The sequence below is a fragment of the Procambarus clarkii genome, chromosome 63, assembly GCF_040958095.1.
Source record: "Procambarus clarkii isolate CNS0578487 chromosome 63, FALCON_Pclarkii_2.0, whole genome shotgun sequence".
In the NCBI taxonomy this organism is placed as follows: Eukaryota; Metazoa; Arthropoda; class Malacostraca; order Decapoda; family Cambaridae; genus Procambarus; species Procambarus clarkii.
In genome coordinates this window covers 1,112,099-1,134,941 of record NC_091212.1, presented here as the reverse complement: position 1 = coordinate 1,134,941, position 22,843 = coordinate 1,112,099, and the positions used below count along the sequence as shown (strand labels likewise).

The following is a 22,843-nucleotide window of genomic DNA, read 5'->3' as shown; positions in this document are numbered from 1 at the left end:
GCCCCCCTCCTGGCAAACCCTATCAAGACATAGTAAGAACAGGGACAAACATGGCACTGGGGGACTTCTAAGAGAACAGGGAAAAGTCAGTGTGACCAAATGATGGAAGTGTTTGCCCTGGTTTTGGAGGATATCAGAAGGGAGATGCAGGATATGAATAATACAATAAGCAACCTGCAAAGCGAGCTGACAGCAGCAAAAGAGGAGATTAAAACACTTAAAGAGAACAATACTGAGACGGAGGCTCAGATAATCATCCAAAGAGAAGATGAAAATGGTTCTTTGGAAGGGACTGCAATAGTACAAGCAACATTTGCGGAAATGATAAAAAAGAACAAGGAAGTAATGTCCACAGTGAGGGAGGTAGCCATGAAAGCAGCCACCTCGCAGGAGGCAGCAAAGGCCACTAGTCAGCTGCTGGAAAGAAAAAGATCAGTGGTAGTTGTGGGTAATAAAGAGCAGGAAGGCTCTAATAGGACAGAATGGAATGATAAGGACAGAGCAGCAGCGAATGAAATACTAAGGAGGCTCGAGATGGAAGGGACTGAACATAGAATTGAGAAGGTTTTGAGGATGCGCTGGTACAACAAGGGCAGAGACCATGTGTTAAGGATAGTGTTTGCAAACGAGACCACAAAGGAAAAAATTCTAACAAGGAAGTTCTAACCTGCAATATGTGGTAGAATTCTCTAAGAGAGAACAGCGTCTCTCGCTAGTAGGAATGGATCTGGACTACTAATCATGGGGGATTTAAACCACGGGAAGATTGATTGGGAGAACAGAGACCGGCATGGAGGACCAGATACATGGAGAGCTAAGCTGCTGGATGCGGCAACAAGAAACTTTCTTAGCCAGCATATCAAGGGACCGACAAGAATGAGAGGGGAGGATGAACCAGCTATGCGTGATCTGATATTTACCCTTAATGAGTGGGATATAAGGGAGGTTAAGATGGAAGCACCCCTTAAGAATGAGTGATCACAGTGTATTGATCTTTGAGTACTTGGTAGAGCTAGGACTTATCTCCCCCCAAAAAAAAACTAGAAAACAAAAGACTGGCATACCGAAAGGGGAATTACCAGGTGAAGAGAAGTTTCCTGAGGGATATACCATGGGACACAGACCTCAGAGCTAAGTCGATACAAGACATGATGGACTATGTCACCCAAAAGTATCAGGAGGCAGTAAACAGATTTATCCCGGCCCAAAGGGAAAAATCCGAGAAGCAAAAGAAGAATCCATGCTTTAACAGGGCGTGTATGGAAGCAAAGGCACTGAACAAAAGGGCGTGGAGGAACTTCCGAAATAACAGAACACCAGAAAGCAGAGAGAGATACCAGAGAACCAGGAATGAGTATGTTAGTGTGAGAAGGGAAGCAGAGAAAAATTATGAAAATGATATAGCAAACAAAGCCAAGACCGATCCAGAGCTACCACTGTCACATCAGGAGGAAAACATCAGTGAAAGAACATGTAATGAAACTAAAAACAGGCGAGGACAGGTATACAGAGAATGACAAAGAGGTGTGTGAGGAACTCAACAAGAGGTTCCAGGAGGACTTCACAATAGAACATGGTGAGGTCACTGCGCTAGGAGAGGGGGCAGTAAACCAGGCGGCCTTGGAAGGGTTCGAAATTACGAGAGATGAGGTCAAGAGACACCTGATGGATCTGGATGTGAGAAAGGCTGTTGGTCCAGACAGGATCTCACCATGGGTATTGAAAGAGTGTGCAGAGGTACTCTGCTTGCCACTCTCCATAGTGTATAGTAGGTCACTGGAGACGGGAGACCTACCAAAAATATGCAAGGCGGCTAATGTGGTCCCAATATACAAAAAGGGTGACAGACAAGAGGCACTGAACTACAGGCCAGTGTCCTTAACTTGTATACCATGCAAAGTGATGGAGAAGATTGTGAGAAGAAATCTAGTAACACATCTGGAGAGAAGGGACTTCGTGACAAATCGCCAACATGGGTTCAGGGAGGGTAAATCTTGCCTTACTGGCTTAATAGAATTCTACGATCAGGTGACAAAGATTAATCAAGAAAGAGAAGGCTGGGCAGACTGCATTTTTTTGGACTGTCGGAAAGCCTTTGATACAGTCCCCCGTAAGAGGCTGGTACATAAACTGGAGAGACAGGTAGGAGTAACTGGTAAAGTGCTCCAGTGGATAGGGGAATACCTAAGCAATAGGAAGCAAAGCGTTACAGTGAGGGGTGAGACCTCAGATTGGCGTGGTCACCAGTGGAGTCCCACAGGGCTCTGTACTCGGTCCTATCCTGTTTCTGGTATACGTGAACGATCTCTCGGAGGGTATAGACTCATTCCTCTCAATGTTTGCTGATGATGCCAAAATTATGAGAAGGATTAAGACAGAGGACGACTCCTTGAGGCTTCAAGAAGATCTGGACAAACTAAAGGAATGGTCGAACAAATGGTTGTTAGAGTTTAATCCAAGCAAATGTAATGTAATGAAGATAGGTGTAGGGAGCAGGAGGACAGTTACAAGGTATCATTTGGGAGAAGAAATTCAACACGAGTCAGAGAGAAAGAAAAACCTGGGGGTTGATATCACGCCAGACCTGTCCCCTGAAGCCCATATCAAGAGGATAACATCAACAGCATATGCAAGGTTGGCTAACATAAGAACGACATTTAGACACTTGTGCAAAGAATCATTCAGAACTTTGAATACCACCTATGTCAGACCATTCTTGGAGTATGCAGCCCCAGCATGGAGTCCATATCTAGTCAAGCATAAGACCAAACTGGAAAAAGTTCAAAGGTTTCCCACCAGACTAGTACTCGGGCTGAGAGGTATGAGCTACGAGGAGAGACTACGGGAATTAAACCTCACGTTGCTAGAAGACAGAAGAGTTAGGGGTGATATGATCACCACATACAAGATTCTCAGAGGAATTGACAGGATCTTCTTCGGTTATCTTGAGATGATTTCGGGGCTTTTTAATGTCTGAGCGGCCCGGTCCTCGACTAGGCCTCCACCCCCAGGAAGCAGCCCGTGACAGCTGACTAACACCCAGGTACCTATTTTACTGCTAGGTAACAGGGGCATCGGGTGAAAGAAACTCTGCCCATTGTTTCTCGCCGGCGCCTGGGATCGAACCCAGGACCACAGGATCACAAGTCCAGCGTGCTGATAGATAGATAAAAACGGGCTATTTAACACAAGGGGCACACGCACTAGGGGACACAGGTGGAAACTGAGTGCCCAAATGAGCCACAGAGATATTAGAAAGAACCTTTTTAGTGTCAGAGTGGTTGACAAATGGAATGCATTAGGAAGTGATGTGGTGGAGGCTGACTCCATACACAGTTTCAAGTGTAGATATGATAGAGCCCAATAGGCTCAGGAACCTGTACACCTGTTGATTGGTCGGTTGAGAGGCGGGACCAAAGAGCCAGAGCTCAACCCCCGAAAGTGCAAATAAGTGAGTATAGGTGAGTACACAGAGACAGACACACAGAGACAGTGACACATAGAGACAGTGACACACAGAGACAGTGACACACAGAGACAGTGACACACAGAGACAGTGACACACAGAGACAGTGACACACAGAGACAGTGACACACAGAGACAGTGACACACAGAGACAGACACACAGAGACTGACACAGAGACAGTGACACACAGAGACAGTGACACACAGAGACAGTGACACACAGAGACGGTGACACACAGAGACGGTGACACAGAGACACAGTGACACACAGACACAGTGACACACAGAGACAGTGACACACAGAGACAGTGACATAGACACAGAGACAGTGACACACAGAGAGGGTGACACACAGACACAGTGACACACAGAGACAGTGACACACAGAGACGGTGACACACAGACACAGTGACACACAGAGACAGTGACACAGACACAGAGACTGTGACACACAGAGACAGTGACACACAGAGAGGGTGACACACAGACACAGTGAGACACAGAGACAGTGACACACAGAGACAGTGACACACGGAGACAGTGACACACAGAGACCGTGACACATAGAGACAGTGACACACACAGAGACAGTGACACACACAGAGACAGTGACACACAGAGACAGTGACACAGAGAGAGAGTGACATACAGAGACAGTGACACATAGAGACAGTGGCACACAGAGACAGTGGCACACAGAGACAGTGACACACAGAGACAGTGACACACAGAGACAGTGACACATAGAGACAGTGGCACACAGAGACAGTGACACACACAGAGACAGTGACACACAGAGGCAGTGACACACAGAGACAGTGACACACAGAGACAGTGACACACAGAGCAGTGACACACAGAGACCGTGACACACAGAGACAGTGACACACAGAGACAGTGACACACAGAGACAGTGACACACAGATACAGTGACACACAGAGACAGTGACATACAGAGACATGCAGTGACACATAGAGACAGTGACACACACAGAGACAGTGACACACGGAGACGGTGACACACAGAGACAGTGACACACGGAGACAGTGACACACAGAGACAGTGATACACAGAGACCGTGACACACAGAGACAGTGACACACACAGAGACAGTGACACACACAGAGACAGTGACACACAGAGGCAGTGACACACAGAGACAGTGACACACAGAGACAGTAACACACAGAGACAGTGACACACGGAGACAGTGACACACAGAGACCGTGACACATAGAGACAGTGACACACACAGAGACAGTGACACACACAGAGACAGTGACACACAGAGACAGTGACACCCAGAAACAGTGACACACAGAGATGGTGACACACAGAGACAGTGACACACAGAGACAGTGAAACAAACACAGAGACAGTGACACACAGAGACAGTGACACACAGAGACGGTGACACACAGAGACAGTGACACACAGAGACGGTGACACATAGAGACAGTGACACACACAGAGACAGTGACAAACACAGAGACAGTGACACACAGAGACAGTGACACAGAGAGACAGTGACACACAGAGACAGTGACACACAGAGACAGTGACACACAGAGACAGTGACACACAGAGACAGTGACACACAGAGACAGTGACACATAGAGACAGTGACACACAGAGACAGTGAGACACAGAGGCAGTGACACAGACACAGACACAGTGAGACACAGAGACAGTGACACCCAGAAACAGTGACACACAGAGATGGTGACACACAGAGACAGTGACACACAGAGACAGTGACACCCAGAAACAGTGACACACAGAGATGGTGACACACAGAGACAGTGACACACAGAGACAGTGACACTGTCACGTGGGGGTGGGCAGTCCGGGGCTCTGCTAACACTCGGCTGCTAGGGGCTCAAAGGCCCAAATACTCAGCCCCTCCGACTCCCTGGATTCACCGGAGTCTCCTTGGTCACACAAGAGAGGACCAACAATGCCCACCTCCGCAGGTCTTTGCTTCCACCACAAAGGGGTGCCACTGATTCACCCTGGAAGCCCTTCAGTCAAACACGGGGAAACTGCTGTTAACAGTTCCGGCCTAGACCCGTGGGGGAGTGAAGGAAGACTCAGGCTTACCTATAACCATAACCTCCCTGAGTCTTGCCTGCCAGACAAAAAAGTTTGCAGGAACTCCTTTCCCGCCTGTCTTCTCTATCTTCCTCTTAGCAAGGTCGCCAGCTGGGTTATTATATCTACACCCCAGCAATGCAGTTCAGTGGGTGTATTATATATTGTTTGTAGCCAGAAATGTATGCTCATAGAGAAATATCATAAATGGAGGCACACTCAAACACAGTAATAAAATGTGTGGATTTACTGATGCAAATTACATGAACACACACACACAATCACAAGTAATACATGAATATGGAATATGGATAATGAGTCTGGAGATCGTCAGCCTCTTCTTCCACGACCTCCAACACTCCTTCAACTGGGCAGGAAGACAGGAGTCTCACACTCTCACAGGAGGGCCTCTTCACCACGTCGGCGCCTCTTCTTCACTGTCTTGCCATCCATACACACTGTCCTCTCTGACAGTCCTGGACTCAAGCTGCCTTTCAGCCTATTCTACTATTAAAGTAATCAAGTCTTGCTGCCACATACACAAGTAAATATTGTGGCCTAACTAGCCTACTCATACAAGGGGTAATGGGAGGGAAAATGATCTACCTTACATTCCTGGCTCACGACGCCTGTCCCTCGATGGTGTGAGGTTCCCACTCTTCCTTGGGTCGATCCTTGACGATCCAGGACGTTCCACAGGTCCTCAGGTGTCGTGAAGCCTTCGCGTCGTCGCCGTTCCAATCCCTGAGATTCAGCTGCCCCAATCCTGGTTCATCGATGGGCGCTGAGCTAATCACTATTTTTCCCCACACTCGCCTCTCCCACAGGGCGTTGCTCCTTGTCCTAGGCACGGTGTCGTCCTTCCTAGATCCTCAGTGGATGTGACCCCAGTCACAGCTAGGCCTGCCCGCCCACCTTCCAGACCTCAACGTCCAGCCAGCGGCGCCGCCCAGCGTCGTCGCCGACTATTTTCCAAGTTTGGCACTTCTCTGCTCACTGAACTTGGTTCCTCTTTTGCTTCCCAGAAGCGCAGGGTCTCCAATAACTATGATGGGCTGCGATGGCCAGCTCACTCCACTGAACAAGGCTTGCAGAGCCTCCAATCCTTGAGAGCAGACCGAGGCGCGTCCTGTCGCTTCCAAGGTCAGATCCACTCTGACGTTGGCCCGGGGCACTCGGTGACGTTATGGCGGGCCCTGATTGGTCGCCCGCGACCTACGTCGGCCAATCCGCGATCGGCAATGTCCCTTCCAAAAGGTCATATCTGCCGTAGGGGATACCGTTTCATTTTATAACAGGGCGCCAATTTTCCTTTATTTACAACTTAAAATATAACTTCCTTCCCTTAACTGGCAGCTGGTCTGGTCGCCACATATATCATTAGACTCCCTAAACCTCAGAGAATCAGTAGGGAGAGCTGATATGACTCTTTAAGCCGGCAAACGAAAGAAATAGGAGAGGGCACCGTAACGACACACAGAGACAGTGACACACAGAGACAGTGACACACAGAGACAGTGACACACAGAGACAGTGACACACAGAGACGGTGACACACAAATACAGTGACACACAGAAACAGTGACACAAACACAGAGACAGTGACACACAGAGACAGTGACACACAGAGACGGCGAAACACAAAGACAGTGACACACAGAGACAGTGACATACAGAAACAGAGACACACAGAGACAGTGACACACAGAAACAGTGACACACAGAGACAGTGACACACAGAGATAGTGATACACAGAGACGGTGACACACAGACAGTGACACACAGAGACAGTGACACACAGAAACAGTGACACACAGAGACAGTGACACACAGCTAGGCCTGCCCGCCCACCTTCCAGACCTCAACGTCCAGCCAGCGGCGCCGCCCAGCGTCGTCGCCGACTATTTTCCAAGTTTGGCACTTCTCTGCTCACTGAACTTGGTTCCTCTTTTGCTTCCCAGAAGCGCAGGGTCTCCAATAACTATGATGGGCTGCGATGGCCAGCTCACTCCACTGAACAAGGCTTGCAGAGCCTGGTGGCACTGGAGGTACTGTCGTGCCTCAGCGTGCCTCTGGCAATGATCTTTAATGAGTCACTTATGTCAGGAGAATTGCCCAGTTGCTGGAAGAAGGCAAATGTCGTGCCGATCTTCAAGAAAGGAGATAGGGAGGAGGCACTTAACTACAGACCTGTATCACTGACAAGCATCCCCTGTAAAATACTGGAAAGAATAATTAGGCTACGACTGGTTGCACACCTGGAGAACATTAGGTTTGTGAACAAACATCAACATGGGTTCTGGACAGGGAAATCGTGCCTAACAAACCTTCTGGAATTCTATGATAAAATAACGAGGATAAGACAGGACAGAGATGGTTGGGCAGACTGCATATTTCTGGACTGCCAAAAAGCCTTTGATACAGTACCGCACATGAGACTGCTGTTCAAGCTCGAGAGGCAGGCGGGGGTGGGGGGAAAGGTCCTAGAATGGATAAGGAACTACCTAACAGGAAGGAGCCAAAGAGTTACGGTAAGGGGCGAGAAGTCGGACTGGCGAACAGTAACAAGTGGAGTACCACAAGGATCGGTGCTGGGACCAATTCTATTTCTTGTATATGTTAACGACATGTTTACAGGCGTAGAGTCCTACATGTCGATGTTTGCGGATGATGCAAAGTTGATGAGAAGAGTTGTGACAGATGAGGATTGCAGGATCCTCCAAGAGGACCTGAACAGATTGCAGAGATGGTCAGAGAAATGGCTACTAGAATTCAACACGAGCAAATGTAAAGTTATGGAAATGGGACTAGGAGATAGGAGACCAAAGGGACAGTACACAATGAAGGGGAACAGCCTACCTGTAACGACGCGTGAAAGAGACCTGGGGGTGGACGTAACACCTAATCTATCTCCTGAGGCACATATTAATAGGATAACGACAGCAGCGTACTCTACACTGGCAAAAGTTAGAACATCATTCAGAAACCTAAGTAAGGAGGCATTTAGGGCGCTTTACACTGCCTACGTAAGGCCAGTCTTAGAGTATGCCGCCTCATCATGGAGTCCCCATCTGAAGAAGCATATAATGAAACTGGAAAAGGTTCAGAGGTTTGCAACGAGACTCGTCCCAGAGCTACGAGGGATGGGGTATGAAGAGCGCCTGAGGGAACTGTGCCTTACGACACTAGAAAGAAGAAGGGAGAGGGGGGACATGATAGGAACGTATAAGATACTCAGAGGAATTGACAGAGTGGACATAGACGAAATGTTCACACGGAATAGTAACAGAACGAGAGGACATGGATGGAAGCTTGAAACTCAGATGAGTCACAGAGATGTAAGGAAGTTTTCTTTTAGCGTGAGAGTAGTGGGGAAATGGAATGCACTTCAGGAACAGGTTGTGGAAGCAAATACTATTCATAATTTTAAAACCAGGTATGATAGGGAAATGGGACAGGAGTCATTGCTGTAAACAACCGATGCTCGAAAGGCGGGATCCAAGAGTCAATGCTCGATCCTGCAAGCACATATAGGTGAGTACATATAGGTGAGTACACAGAGACAGTGACACACAGAAACAGTGACACAGACACAGTGACACACAGAGATAGTGACACACAGAGACGGTGACACACAGAGATAGTGACACACAGAAACAGTGACACACAGAGACAGTGACACACAGAGACAGTGACACAGACACAGTGACACACCGAGATAGTGACACACAGAGACGGTGACACACAGAGATAGTGACACACAGAAACAGTGACACACAGAGACAGAGACACACAGAAACAGTGACACACAGAGATAGTGACACACAGAGACGGTGACACGCAGAGACAGTGACACACAGAGACAGTGACACACAGAGACAGTGACACACAGACTCTCTCTCTCTCTCTCTCTCTCTCTCTCTCTCTCTCTCTCTCTCTCTCTCTCTCTCTCTCTCTCTCTCTCTCTCTCTCTCTCTCTCTCTCTCTCTCTCTCTCTCTCTCTCTCTCTCTCTCTCTCTCTCTCTCTCTCTCTCTCTCTCTCTCTCTCTCTCTCTCTCTCTCTCTCTCTCTCTCTCTCCCTCTCTCTCTCCCTCTCTCTCTCTCTCTCTCTCTCTCTCTCTCTCTCTCTCTCTCTCTCTCTCTCTCTCTCTCTCTCTCTCTCTCTCTCTCTCTCTCTCTCTCTCTCTCTCTCTCTCTCTCTCTCTCTTTCTCTGCCCCCCTCCTGGCAAACCCTATCAAGACATAGTAAGAACAGGGACAAACATGGCAGTGGGGGACTTCTAAGAGAACAGGGAAAAGTCAGTGTGACCAAATGATGGAAGTGTTTGCCCTGGTTTTGGAGGATATCAGAAGGGAGATGCAGGATATGAATAATACAATAAGCAACCTGCAAAGCGAGCTGACAGCAGCAAAAGAGGAGATTAAAACACTTAAAGAGAACAATACTGAGACGGAGGCTCAGATAATCATCCAAAGAGAAGATGAAAATGGTTCTTTGGAAGGGACTGCAATAGTACAAGCAACATTTGCGGAAATGATAAAAAAGAACAAGGAAGTAATGTCCACAGTGAGGGAGGTAGCCATGAAAGCAGCCACCTCGCAGGAGGCAGCAAAGGCCACTAGTCAGCTGCTGGAAAGAAAAAGATCAGTGGTAGTTGTGGGTAATAAAGAGCAGGAAGGCTCTAATAGGACAGAATGGAATGATAAGGACAGAGCAGCAGCGAATGAAATACTAAGGAGGCTCGAGATGGAAGGGACTGAACATAGAATTGAGAAGGTTTTGAGGATGCGCTGGTACAACAAGGGCAGAGACCATGTGTTAAGGATAGTGTTTGCAAACGAGACCACAAAGGAAAAAATTCTAACAAGGAAGTTCTAACCTGCAATATGTGGGAGAATTCTCTAAGAGAGAACAGCGTCTCTCGCTAGTAGGAATGGATCTGGACTACTAATCATGGGGGATTTCAACCACGGGAAGATTGATTGGGAGAACAGAGACCCGCATGGAGGACCAGATACATGGAGAGCTAAGCTGCTGGATGCGGCAACAAGAAACTTTCTTAGCCAGCATATCAAGGGACCGACAAGAATGAGAGGGGAGGATGAACCAGCTATGCGTGATCTGATATTTACCCTTAATGAGTGGGATATAAGGGAGGTTAAGATGGAAGCACCCCTTAAGAATGAGTGATCACAGTGTATTGATCTTTGAGTACTTGGTAGAGCTAGGACTTATCTCCCCCCAAAAAAAAACTAGAAAACAAAAGACTGGCATACCGAAAGGGGAATTACCAGGTGATGAGAAGTTTCCTGAGGGATATACCATGGGACACAGACCTCAGAGCTAAGTCGATACAAGACATGATGGACTATGTCACCCAAAAGTATCAGGAGGCAGTAAACAGATTTATCCCGGCCCAAAGGGAAAAATCCGAGAAGCAAAAGAAGAATCCATGCTTTAACAGGGCGTGTATGGAAGCAAAGGTACTGAACAAAAGGGCGTGGAGGAACTTCCGAAATAACAGAACACCAGAAAGCAGAGAGAGATACCAGAGAACCAGGAATGAGTATGTTAGTGTGAGAAGGGAAGCAGAGAAAAATTATGAAAATGATATAGCAAACAAAGTCAAGACCGATCCAGAGCTACCACTGTCACATCAGGAGGAAAACATCAGTGAAAGAACATGTAATGAAACTAAAAACAGGCGAGGACAGGTATACAGAGAATGACAAAGAGGTGTGTGAGGAACTCAACAAGAGGTTCCAGGAGGACTTCACAATAGAACATGGTGAGGTCACTGCGCTAGGAGAGGGGGCAGTAAACCAGGCGGCCTTGGAAGGGTTCGAAATTACGAGAGATGAGGTCAAGAGACACCTGATGGATCTGGATGTGAGAAAGGCTGTTGGTCCAGACAGGATCTCACCATGGGTATTGAAAGAGTGTGCAGAGGTACTCTGCTTGCCACTCTCCATAGTGTATAGTAGGTCACTGGAGACGGGAGACCTACCAAAAATATGCAAGGCGGCTAATGTGGTCCCAATATACAAAAAGGGTGACAGACAAGAGGCACTGAACTACAGGCCAGTGTCCTTAACTTGTATACCATGCAAAGTGATGGAGAAGATTGTGAGAAGAAATCTAGTAACACATCTGGAGAGAAGGGACTTCGTGACAAATCGCCAACATGGGTTCAGGGAGGGTAAATCTTGCCTTACTGGCTTAATAGAATTCTACGATCAGGTGACAAAGATTAATCAAGAAAGAGAAGGCTGGGCAGACTGCATTTTTTTGGACTGTCGGAAAGCCTTTGATACAGTCCCCCGTAAGAGGCTGGTACATAAACTGGAGAGACAGGTAGGAGTAACTGGTAAAGTGCTCCAGTGGATAGAGGAATACCTAAGCAATAGGAAGCAAAGCGTTACAGTGAGGGGTGAGACCTCAGATTGGCGTGGTCACCAGTGGAGTCCCACAGGGCTCTGTACTCGGTCCTATCCTGTTTCTGGTATACGTGAACGATCTCTCGGAGGGTATAGACTCATTCCTCTCAATGTTTGCTGATGATGCCAAAATTATGAGAAGGATTAAGACAGAGGACGACTCCTTGAGGCTTCAAGAAGATCTAGACAAACTAAAGGAATGGTCGAACAAATGGTTGTTAGAGTTTAATCCAAGCAAATGTAATGTAATGAAGATAGGTGTAGGGAGCAGGAGGACAGTTACAAGGTATCATTTGGGAGAAGAAATTCAACACGAGTCAGAGAGAAAGAAAAACCTGGGGGTTGATATCACGCCAGACTTGTCCCCTGAAGCCCATATCAAGAGGATAACATCAACAGCATATGCAAGGTTGGCTAACATAAGAACGACATTTAGACACTTGTGCAAAGAATCATTCAGAACTTTGAATACCACCTATGTCAGACCATTCTTGGAGTATGCAGCCCCAGCATGGAGTCCATATCTAGTCAAGCATAAGACCAAACTGGAAAAAGTTCAAAGGTTTCCCACCAGACTAGTACCCGGGCTGAGAGGTATGAGCTACGAGGAGAGACTACGGGAATTAAACCTCACGTTGCTAGAAGACAGAAGAGTTAGGGGTGATATGATCACCACATACAAGATTCTCAGAGGAATTGACAGGATCTTCTTTGGTTATCTTGAGATGATTTCGGGGCTTTTTAATGTCCCAGCGGCCCGGTCCTCGACTAGGCCTCCACCCCCAGGAAGCAGCCCGTGACAGCTGACTAACACCCAGGTACCTATTTTACTGCTAGGTAACAGGGGCATCGGGTGAAAGAAACTCTGCCCATTGTTTCTCGCCGGCGCCTGGGATCGAACCCAGGACCACAGGATCACAAGTCCAGCGTGCTGATAGATAGATAAAGACGGGCTATTTAACACAAGGGGCACACGCACTAGGGGACACAGGTGGAAACGGAGTGCCCAAATGAGCCACAGAGATATTAGAAAGAACTTTTTTAGTGTCAGAGTGGTTGACAAATGGAATGCATTAGGAAGTGATGTGGTGGAGGCTGACTCCATACACAGTTTCAAGTGTAGATATGATAGAGCCCAATAGGCTCAGGAACCTGTACACCTGTTGATTGGTCGGTTGAGAGGCGGGACCAAAGAGCCAGAGCTCAACCCCCGAAAGTGCAAATAGGTGAGTATAGGTGAGTACACAGAGACAGACACACAGAGACAGTGACACATAGAGACAGTGACACACAGAGACAGTGACACACAGAGACAGTGACACACAGAGACAGTGACACACAGAGACAGTGACACACAGAGACAGTGACACACAGAGACAGTGACACACAGAGACGGTGACACACAGAGACGGTGACACACAGACACAGTGACACACAGAGACAGTGACACACAGAGACAGTAACACACAGAGACAGTGACACAGACACAGAGACAGTGACACACAGAGAGGGTGACACACAGACACAGTGACACACAGAGACATTGACACACAGAGACAGTGACACACAGAGACGGTGACACACAGACACAGTGACACACAGAGACAGTGACACAGACACAGAGACTGTGACACACAGAGACTGTGACACACAGAGACAGTGACACACAGAGAGGGTGACACACAGACACAGTGACACACAGAGACAGTGACACACAGAGACAGTGACACACGGAGACAGTGACACACAGAGACCGTGACACATAGAGACAGTGACACATACAGAGACAGTGACACACACAGAGACAGTGACACACAGAGACAGTGACACAGAGAGAGAGCGACATACAGAGACAGTGACACACAGAGACAGTGGCACAGAGACAGTGACACACAGAGACAGTGACACACAGAGACAGTGACACACAGAGACAGTGACACATAGAGACAGTGGCACACAGAGACAGTGACACACACAGAGACAGTGACACACAGACGCAGTGACACACAGAGACAGTGACACACAGAGACAGTGACACACAGAGACAGTGACACACAGAGACCGTGACACACAGAGACAGTGACACACAGAGACAGTGACACACAGAGACAGTGACACACAGAGACAGTGACACACAGAGACAGTGACACACAGAGACAGTGACATACAGAGACATGCAGTGACACATAGAGACAGTGACACACACAGAGACAGTGACACACAGAGACAGTGACACACGGAGACGGTGACACACAGAGACAGTGACACACAGAGACAGTGATACACAGAGACCGTGACACACAGAGACAGTGACACACACAGAGACAGTGACACACACAGAGACAGTGACACACAGAGGCAGTGACACACAGAGACAGTGACACACAGAGACAGTGACACACAGAGACAGTGACACACGGAGACAGTGACACACAGAGACCTTGACACATAGAGACAGTGACACACACAGAGACAGTGACACACACAGAGACAGTGACACACAGAGACAGTGACACAGAGAGAGAGTGACATTCAGAGACAGTGACACATAGAGACAGTGACACACAGAGACGGTGACACACAGAGACAGTGACACACAGAGGCAGTGACACACAGAGACAATGACACACAGAGACAGTGACACACAGAGACAGTGACACACAGAGACAGTGACACACAGAGACAGTGACACACAGAGACAGTGACACACAGAGACAGTGACACACAGAGACAGTGACACATAGAGACAGTGGCACACAGAGACAGTGACACACAGAGACAGTGACACATAGAGACAGTGGCACACAGAGACAGTGACACACACAGAGACAGTGACACACAGACGCAGTGACACACAGAGACAGTGACACACAGAGACAGTGACACACAGAGACAGTGACACACAGAGACCGTGACACACAGAGACAGTGACACACAGAGACAGTGACACACAGAGACAGTGACACACAGAGACAGTGACACACAGAGACAGTGACATACAGAGACATGCAGTGACACATAGAGACAGTGACACACACAGAGACAGTGACACACAGAGACAGTGACACACGGAGACGGTGACACACAGAGACAGTGACACACAGAGACAGTGATACACAGAGACCGTGACACACAGAGACAGTGACACACACAGAGACAGTGACACACACAGAGACAGTGACACACAGAGGCAGTGACACACAGAGACAGTGACACACAGAGACAGTGACACACAGAGACAGTGACACACGGAGACAGTGACACACAGAGACCTTGACACATAGAGACAGTGACACACACAGAGACAGTGACACACACAGAGACAGTGACACACAGAGACAGTGACACAGAGAGAGAGTGACATTCAGAGACAGTGACACATAGAGACAGTGACACACAGAGACGGTGACACACAGAGACAGTGACACACAGAGGCAGTGACACACAGAGACAATGACACACAGAGACAGTGACACACAGAGACAGTGACACACAGAGACAGTGACACACAGAGACAGTGACACACAGAGACAGTGACACACAGAGACAGTGACACATAGAGACAGTGGCACACAGAGACAGTGACACACAGAGACAGTGACACATAGAGACAGTGACACACAGAGACAGTGACACACAGAGACAGTGGCACACAGAGACAGTGACACACAGAGACAGTGACACATAGAGACAGTGACACACAGAGACAGTGACACACAGAGACAGTGACATAGACACAGACACAGTGAGACACAGAGACAGTGACACACAGAGACAGTGACACACAGAGACGGTGACACACAGAGACAGTGACACACAGAGACGGTGACACATAGAGACAGTGACACACACAGAGACAGTGACACACACAGAGACAGTGACACACAGAGACAGTGACACACAGAGACAGTGACACACAGAGACAGTGGCACACAGAGACAGTGACAAACAGAGACAGTGACACATAGAGACAGTGACACACAGAGACAGTGACACACAGAGACAGTGACATAGACACAGACACAGTGAGACACAGAGACAGTGACACCCAGAAACAGTGACACACAGAGATGGTGACACACAGAGATAGTGACACACAGAGACAGTGACACACAGAGATAGTGACACACAGAGACAGTGATACACAGGGACAGTGACACACAGAGACAGTGACACACAGAGACGGTGACACAAATACAGTGACACACAGAAACAGTGACACAAACACAGAGACAGTGACACACAGAGACAGTGACACACAGAGACGGCGAACCACAAAGACAGTGACACACAGAGACAGTGACATACAGAAACAGTGACACACAGAGACAGTGACACACAGAAACAGTGACACACAGAGACAGTGACACACAGAGATAGTGATACACAGAGACGGTGACACACAGAGACAGTGACACACAGAGACAGTGACACACAGAAACAGTGACACACAGAGACAGTGACACACAGAGACAGTGACACACAGAAACAGTGACACACAGAGACAGTGACACACAGAGACAGTGACACACAGAAACAGTGACACAGACACAGTGACACACAGAGATAGTGACACACAGAGACGGTGACACACAGAGATAGTGACACACAGAAACAGTGACACACAGAGACAGTGACACACAGAGACAGTGACACAGACACAGTGACACACCGAGATAGTGACACACAGAGACGGTGACACACAGAGATAGTGACACACAGAAACAGTGACACACAGAGACAGTGACACACAGAAACAGTGACACACAGAGATAGTGAAACACAGAGACGGTGACACACAGAGACAGTGACACACAGAGACAGTGACACACAGAGACAATGACACACAGAGACAGTGACACACTGAGACAGTGACACACAGAGACAGTGACACACAGAGATAGTGACACACAGAGACAGTGACACACAGAAACAGTGACACAGACACAGTGACACACACAGAGATAGTGACACACAGAGACGGTGACACACAGAGACAGTGACACACAGAGACAGTGACACACAGAGACAGTGACACACAGAGACAGTGACACACAGAGACAGTGACACACAGAGACAGTGACACACAATGACGGTGACACACAGAGACAGTGACACACAGAAACAGTGACACCGTCACAGAGACACAGTCAGACTTACGTTACAAATATAGCAGACATCTAAAATGTCCACTCACGTTACAGGTGTAGTTCGTTGTCATGTGATGAATATTTTATTCTCAACATGAACAACGTGATGATATATGTTATGCAACAAACTAGTGCGTCTTAAAACAAGCCAGTTTCCTACAATGGTTGTTTAATCGTCTAACTCTAACATAAGGTGTTGTTGTTGTTTGGGTGAAAGAATGAGGCCCTTCAGTCTCCTCAGACCAATCCACAAGTCGACTCAAGAGTGCAGACTCTTTATAAAGGATGACCTCCAGGTAGGGAAGACTATTGTCAACGAGTGGCAACAGTTGCTAATGAGAAAGGCATGTCAATGACCGCCATCGGCAGAGGACTTGAACGATAAACGTCGTTTTGTTGGGCCAAGAAAAACCTCTCCCGAAGATCAGCAAATTCTTGAACGAATATGACTTCTTTCTGACTTTTTGATAATGAATGTATATAATAACCATGTGATGTTTGGTTTACCATCTTATAAATATGAAGGCACATTACATGCGGTGTTACCGTAATGTATGATACTGCAGTATATTACTGGACATTGTTTGATGGACTGTACCAGAAATTGTTATATTTACGTTCACATTTAATAGTCAATAATCACTGCTGTCTGCCACTAACATTCTTCAATTTGGCCCTTAACATTCTAGGTTTCGCACTGTGCATCCAGATACCTTTAATGGCAGTTTATCCGTGATGGCAACATAAAGGGAGACTGACGATTGTATTCAAGAATTCGATGGTCTTCTTCGGAAGAGGTTTTTCTTGGCCCAACAAACCAACGTTTGTCGTTCAAGTTCCCGGACTCTTCCCACCGCCTGCAACACAGTCTAACAGTTGGCTTTGCTATTCCCTGTCCTCAACCGATCGCGGCGATTGACATGCCCCAATCATAACAACTATTGCCACTCGTTGAGAACAGCCTTTCCTTCCTGGAGTTCATCCTTGATAGAGAGTCAGCACTTTGGAGTTAACTCGTGGATTGGTCTGGGGAGAGTGATGGGCCACAGTCTTTCACCTAAACGATAACACTTTCTACTGCAGCTTGATGGTTCAACAGCCACTGTAGAAAACTGCCTTGGTTTAAGAATCCCTAGTTTGTCGAATAACATGAATCATCATGAAGTCCATTTTGAGTATAAGATATTCACCGCATAACAACGAATTATATGCGTAATATGATCAGACATTTCACATGTACTACCTTGCTCTACCTTGCGCAATGCAAGGTATATGTCTGCAATATTTGTAACATATGTCTGTCTCTCTCTGTGTATCTGTCTCTGATTGTCGGTTTCTGTGTCTCTGTGTGCCTGTCCCTGTGTGTGTCTGTCTCTGTGATTCTGTGTCTCTGTGTGTCTGTCTTTGTGTGTCTGTCTCTGTGTGTTTGTGTCTCTATGTGTCTGTCTCTGTGCGTCTGTCGCTTTGTGTCTGTCTCTGTGTGTCTGTCTCTGTGTGTCTGTCTCTGTGTGTCTGTCTCTGTGTGTCTGCCTCTGTGTGTCTGTCTCTGTGTGTCTGTCTCTGTGTGTCTGTCTCTGTGTGTCTGTCTCTGTGTGTCTGTCTCTGTGTGTCTGTCTCTGTGTGTCTGTCTCTGTGTGTCTGTCTCTGTGTGTCTGTCTCTGTGTCTCTGTGTGTCTGTCTCTGTGTCTCTGTGTGTCTACCTCTGTGTGTCTGTCTCTGTGTGTCTGTCTCTGTATTCACCTAGTTGTATTCACCTAGTTGTGCTTGCGGGGGTTGAGCTTTGCTCTTTCGGCCCGCCCCTCAACTGTCAATCAACTGTTACTAACTACTATTTTTTCCTACACACAAACACACACCCTAGGAAGCAGCTCCGTAACAGCTGTCTAACTCCCAGGTACCTATTTACTGCTAGGTAACAGGGGGCATTCAGGGTGAAAGAAACTTTGCCCATTTGTTTCTGCCTGGTCCGGGAATCGAACCCGGGCCTCAGAATTACGAGTCCTGCGCACTGTCCACTCAGCTACCAGACTGTGTCTGTCTCTGTGTCTCTGTGTATTCACCTAGTTGTATTCACCTAGTAGTGTTTGCGGGGGTTGAGCTTTGCTCTCTCGGCCCACCTCTAAACTGTCTATCAACTGTTTACTAACTACTTTTTTTCCCCCACACCACACCACACCACACACACACACATACACACATACCCCAGGAAGCAGCCCGTGACAGCTGACTAACTACCAGGTACCTATTTACTGCTAGGTAACAGGGACATTCAGGAAGAAAGAAACTTTGCCCATTTATTTCTGCCTCGTGCGAGAATCGAACCCGCGCCACGGAATTACGAGTCCTGCGCGCTATCCACCAGGCTACGAGGCCCCTATGTCTGGGGGGCCACAGACCCCCCCTGTGTGTCTGTCTCTCTGTGTCTGTCTCTGTGTGTCTGTTTATGTGTGTATGTTTCTGTGTGTCTGTTTCTGTGTGTCTGTCTCTTGTGTCTGTCTCTGTGTCTCTGTATGTCTGTCTCTGTGTGTCTGTCTCTGTGTCTCTGCGTGTCTATTTCTGTAGTCACCTATTTGTACCTGCAGGATCGAGCACTGACTCTTGGATCCCGCCTTTCTAGCCATCGGTTGTTTACAGCAATGACTCCGGTTCTATTTCCCTATCATATCTAGTTTTAAAATTATGAATAGAATTTGCTCCCACTTCCAGCTCCTTAAGTGTACTCCATTTTCTCACTAGTCTCACGCTAAAAGAAAACTTCCTAACATCTCTGTGACTCATCTGAGTTTCCAGCTTCCACCCATGTCCCCTCGTTCTTCTTCTTTTCCGTGTGAACATTTAGTCTATTTCCACTCTGTCAATCCCCCTAAATATTTTATACGTTCCTATCATATCCCCCCTCTCCCTTCTTTGTTCTAGTGTCGTAAGGCTCAGTTCCTTCATGCGCTCTTCATACCTCATCTCTCGTAACGCTGGGACGAGTCGCGTTGCAAACTTGTGAACCTTTTCCAGTTTCCCTATGTGTTTCATCAGGTGGGGACTCCATGATAGGGCGGCATACTCAAAGACTGGCCTCATGTAGGCAGTGTAAAGTGCCCTAAATGCCTCCTTACTTACGTGTCTGAATGATGTTCTAACTTTTGCCAGTGTAGAGTACGCTGCTGTCGATATTCTATTTATATGTGCCTAAGGAGATAGATTAGGTGTTACGTCCACGCCCAGGTCTCTTTCTCGCGTCGTCACAGGTAGACAGTTTCCCTTCATTGTGTACTGTCCCCTTGGTCTCCTATCACCTAATCGCATTTCCTTAACTTTACATTTGCTCGTGTTGAACCCCAGTAGCCATTTCTCTGACCATCTCTGCAACCTGTTCAAGTCCTCTTGGAGGATCCTACATCCTCATCTGCCACAGCTCTTCTCATCAACTTTGAGTTATCTGCGAACATAGACATGTAGGATTCTACTCCATTAAACATGTCATTAACGTTTATTAGAAATAGAATTGGTCCCAGCACCGATCCTTGTGGTACTCCACTAGTTACTGTTCGACAGTCCGACATCTCGCCCCTTACCGTAACTCTCTGGCTCCTTCCTGTTAGATAGTTCCTTACCCATGCTAGAGCCTTTCCTCCTACTCCTGCCTGTTTCTCAAGTTGGAATAGAAGTCTCATGTGCGGTACTGTATCAAAGGCTTTTTGGCAGTCCAAAAATATGCAGTCTGCCCAACCTTCTCTGTCTTGCCTTATCTTCGTTATTTTATCACAGAATTCCAAAAGGTTTGTTAGGCACGATTTCCCTTTCCAGAACCCATGTTGATGTTTGTTTACAAACCTAATGTTCTCTAGGTGTGCAACCAGTATTAGCCTAGTTATTCTTTCCAGTATTGTACAGGGGGATGCTTGTCAGTGATACAGGTCTATAGTTAAGTGCTTCCTCCCTATCACCTTTCTTGAAAATCGGCACGACATCTGTGTACTCACCTAATTGTGCTTGCGGGGGTTGAGCTTTGGCTCTTTGGTGAGGTGTCTGTCTCTGTGTGACTCTGTGTGTCTGTCTCCGTGTATATTCACCTAGTTGTATTCTCCTTCAGCCCGCCTCTCAACTCTCAATCAGTCAACTGTTACTAACTACTAGCTAACTTTTTTTTCACTCAAACACACCCAGGAAGCAGCCCGTAACAGCTGTCTAACTCCCAGGTACCTATTTACTGCAAGGTAACATGGGCATCAGGGTTATCTTGAGGTTATCTTGAGAGGATTTCGGGGCTTTTTTTAGTGTCCCCGCGGCCCGGTCCTCGACCAGGCCTCCACCCCCAGGAAGCAGACCGTGACAGCTGACTAACATCCAGGTACCTATTTTACTGCTAGGTAACAGGAGCATAGGGTGAAAGAAACTCTGCCCAATGTTTCTCGCCGGCGCCCGGGATCGAACCCGGGACCAGAGGATCACAAGTCCAGCATGCTGTCCGCTCGACCGGGGTGATAGAAAGAAAGGGTGAAAGAAACTCGGCCCATTTGCCTCTGCTTAGTCCAGGAATCAAACCCGGGTCACAGAATTATGAGTCCAGCGCTCTGTCCACCAAGCTACCGGACCCTTTACGGAATGTTTGTCTCTGTGTGTCTGTCTCTGTCTCTGTGTGTATGTCTCTGTGTACTCACCTTGTTGTACTCACCTAGTTGTGCTTGTGGGAGTTGAGCTCTGGCTCTTTCGTCCCGCCTCTCCAGTCAAATCAATTGGTGTACATATTCCTTAGCCTAATGGGCTCTATCATTTGACATTTGAAACTGTTCATGGAGTCAGCATTCACCACATCACTGTTTAATGCATTCCATTTGTTAACTGCTCTGTCTCTGTGGCTCGTTTGGGTACTAAGTTTCCACCTGTGTCCCGTTGTTCGTGTTCCACCCATGCAAAAGGGTTTGTCTTTGTCCATCATGCTTGTCCATTCCCCTGAGAATTTTGTAGGTGAATATATTAACTCCCGTTACTCTTCTGTTTTCCAGGGATGTGAGGTTCAGCTTCCTCAGCCTTTCCTCATACCTCTCAGTTCCGGGACTAGTCTGTTGGCATGCCTCAGAATCTTCTCTAACTTTGTCTTGTGTTTAACTAGGTATGGACTCCAGGCTGTAGCTGCTGCATACTTCAGTATTGGTCTTATATAAGTGGTATACAAGATCCTAAACTATTCCTTACACAACTTTCAAAAGGCAGTTCTTATGTTAGCCAGTCTAGCATATGCCGCTGATGATATCCTTTTGATGTGAGCCTCTGGGGACATGTTTGGTGTGATATCAACCCCCAAATCTTTCTCTCTATTTGACTCTTGCAGGATATCCCCTCCAAGATGGTACATTGTGTTTAGCCTTCTGCTCCCTTCGCCTACTTTCATTACTTTACCCTTTCCTGAGTTGAACTTTAATAGCCACTTTCTAGACTTTTCCACCAGTTTGTCTAGGTCGTCCTGTAGTCTCTGTCTATCTTCATCTGACTTGGTTCTTCTCATATTTTTGGTATCATCCGCAAACATTGAGAGGAACGATTCTATGCTCCCTGGAAGGTCGTTTACATATATTAGAAACAGGATGGGTCCAAGTAGAGAGCCCTGTGGGACTCCGCTGGTGATCTCGCCACTCTGATGTCTCCCCCCTCACAGTTACTCGCTGCTTCCTGTTGCTTAGATACTCCCTTATCCACTGGAA

General features: G+C 47.4%; 1 protein-coding gene across 1 annotated transcript; it reads left to right on the top strand.

Annotated features, from left to right (window-relative positions):
* Positions 1-99: 99 nt before the first annotated feature.
* LOC138354443 (keratin, type I cytoskeletal 18-like) lies at positions 100-22,306 on the top strand. Its single transcript, XM_069308634.1, has 3 exons — positions 100-342; positions 9,830-10,114; positions 22,148-22,306. The coding sequence occupies exons 1-3, from the start codon at positions 100-102 to the stop codon at positions 22,304-22,306; spliced, it is 687 nt and encodes a 228-aa protein (XP_069164735.1).
* The last annotated feature ends 537 nt before the right edge of the window (positions 22,307-22,843 follow it).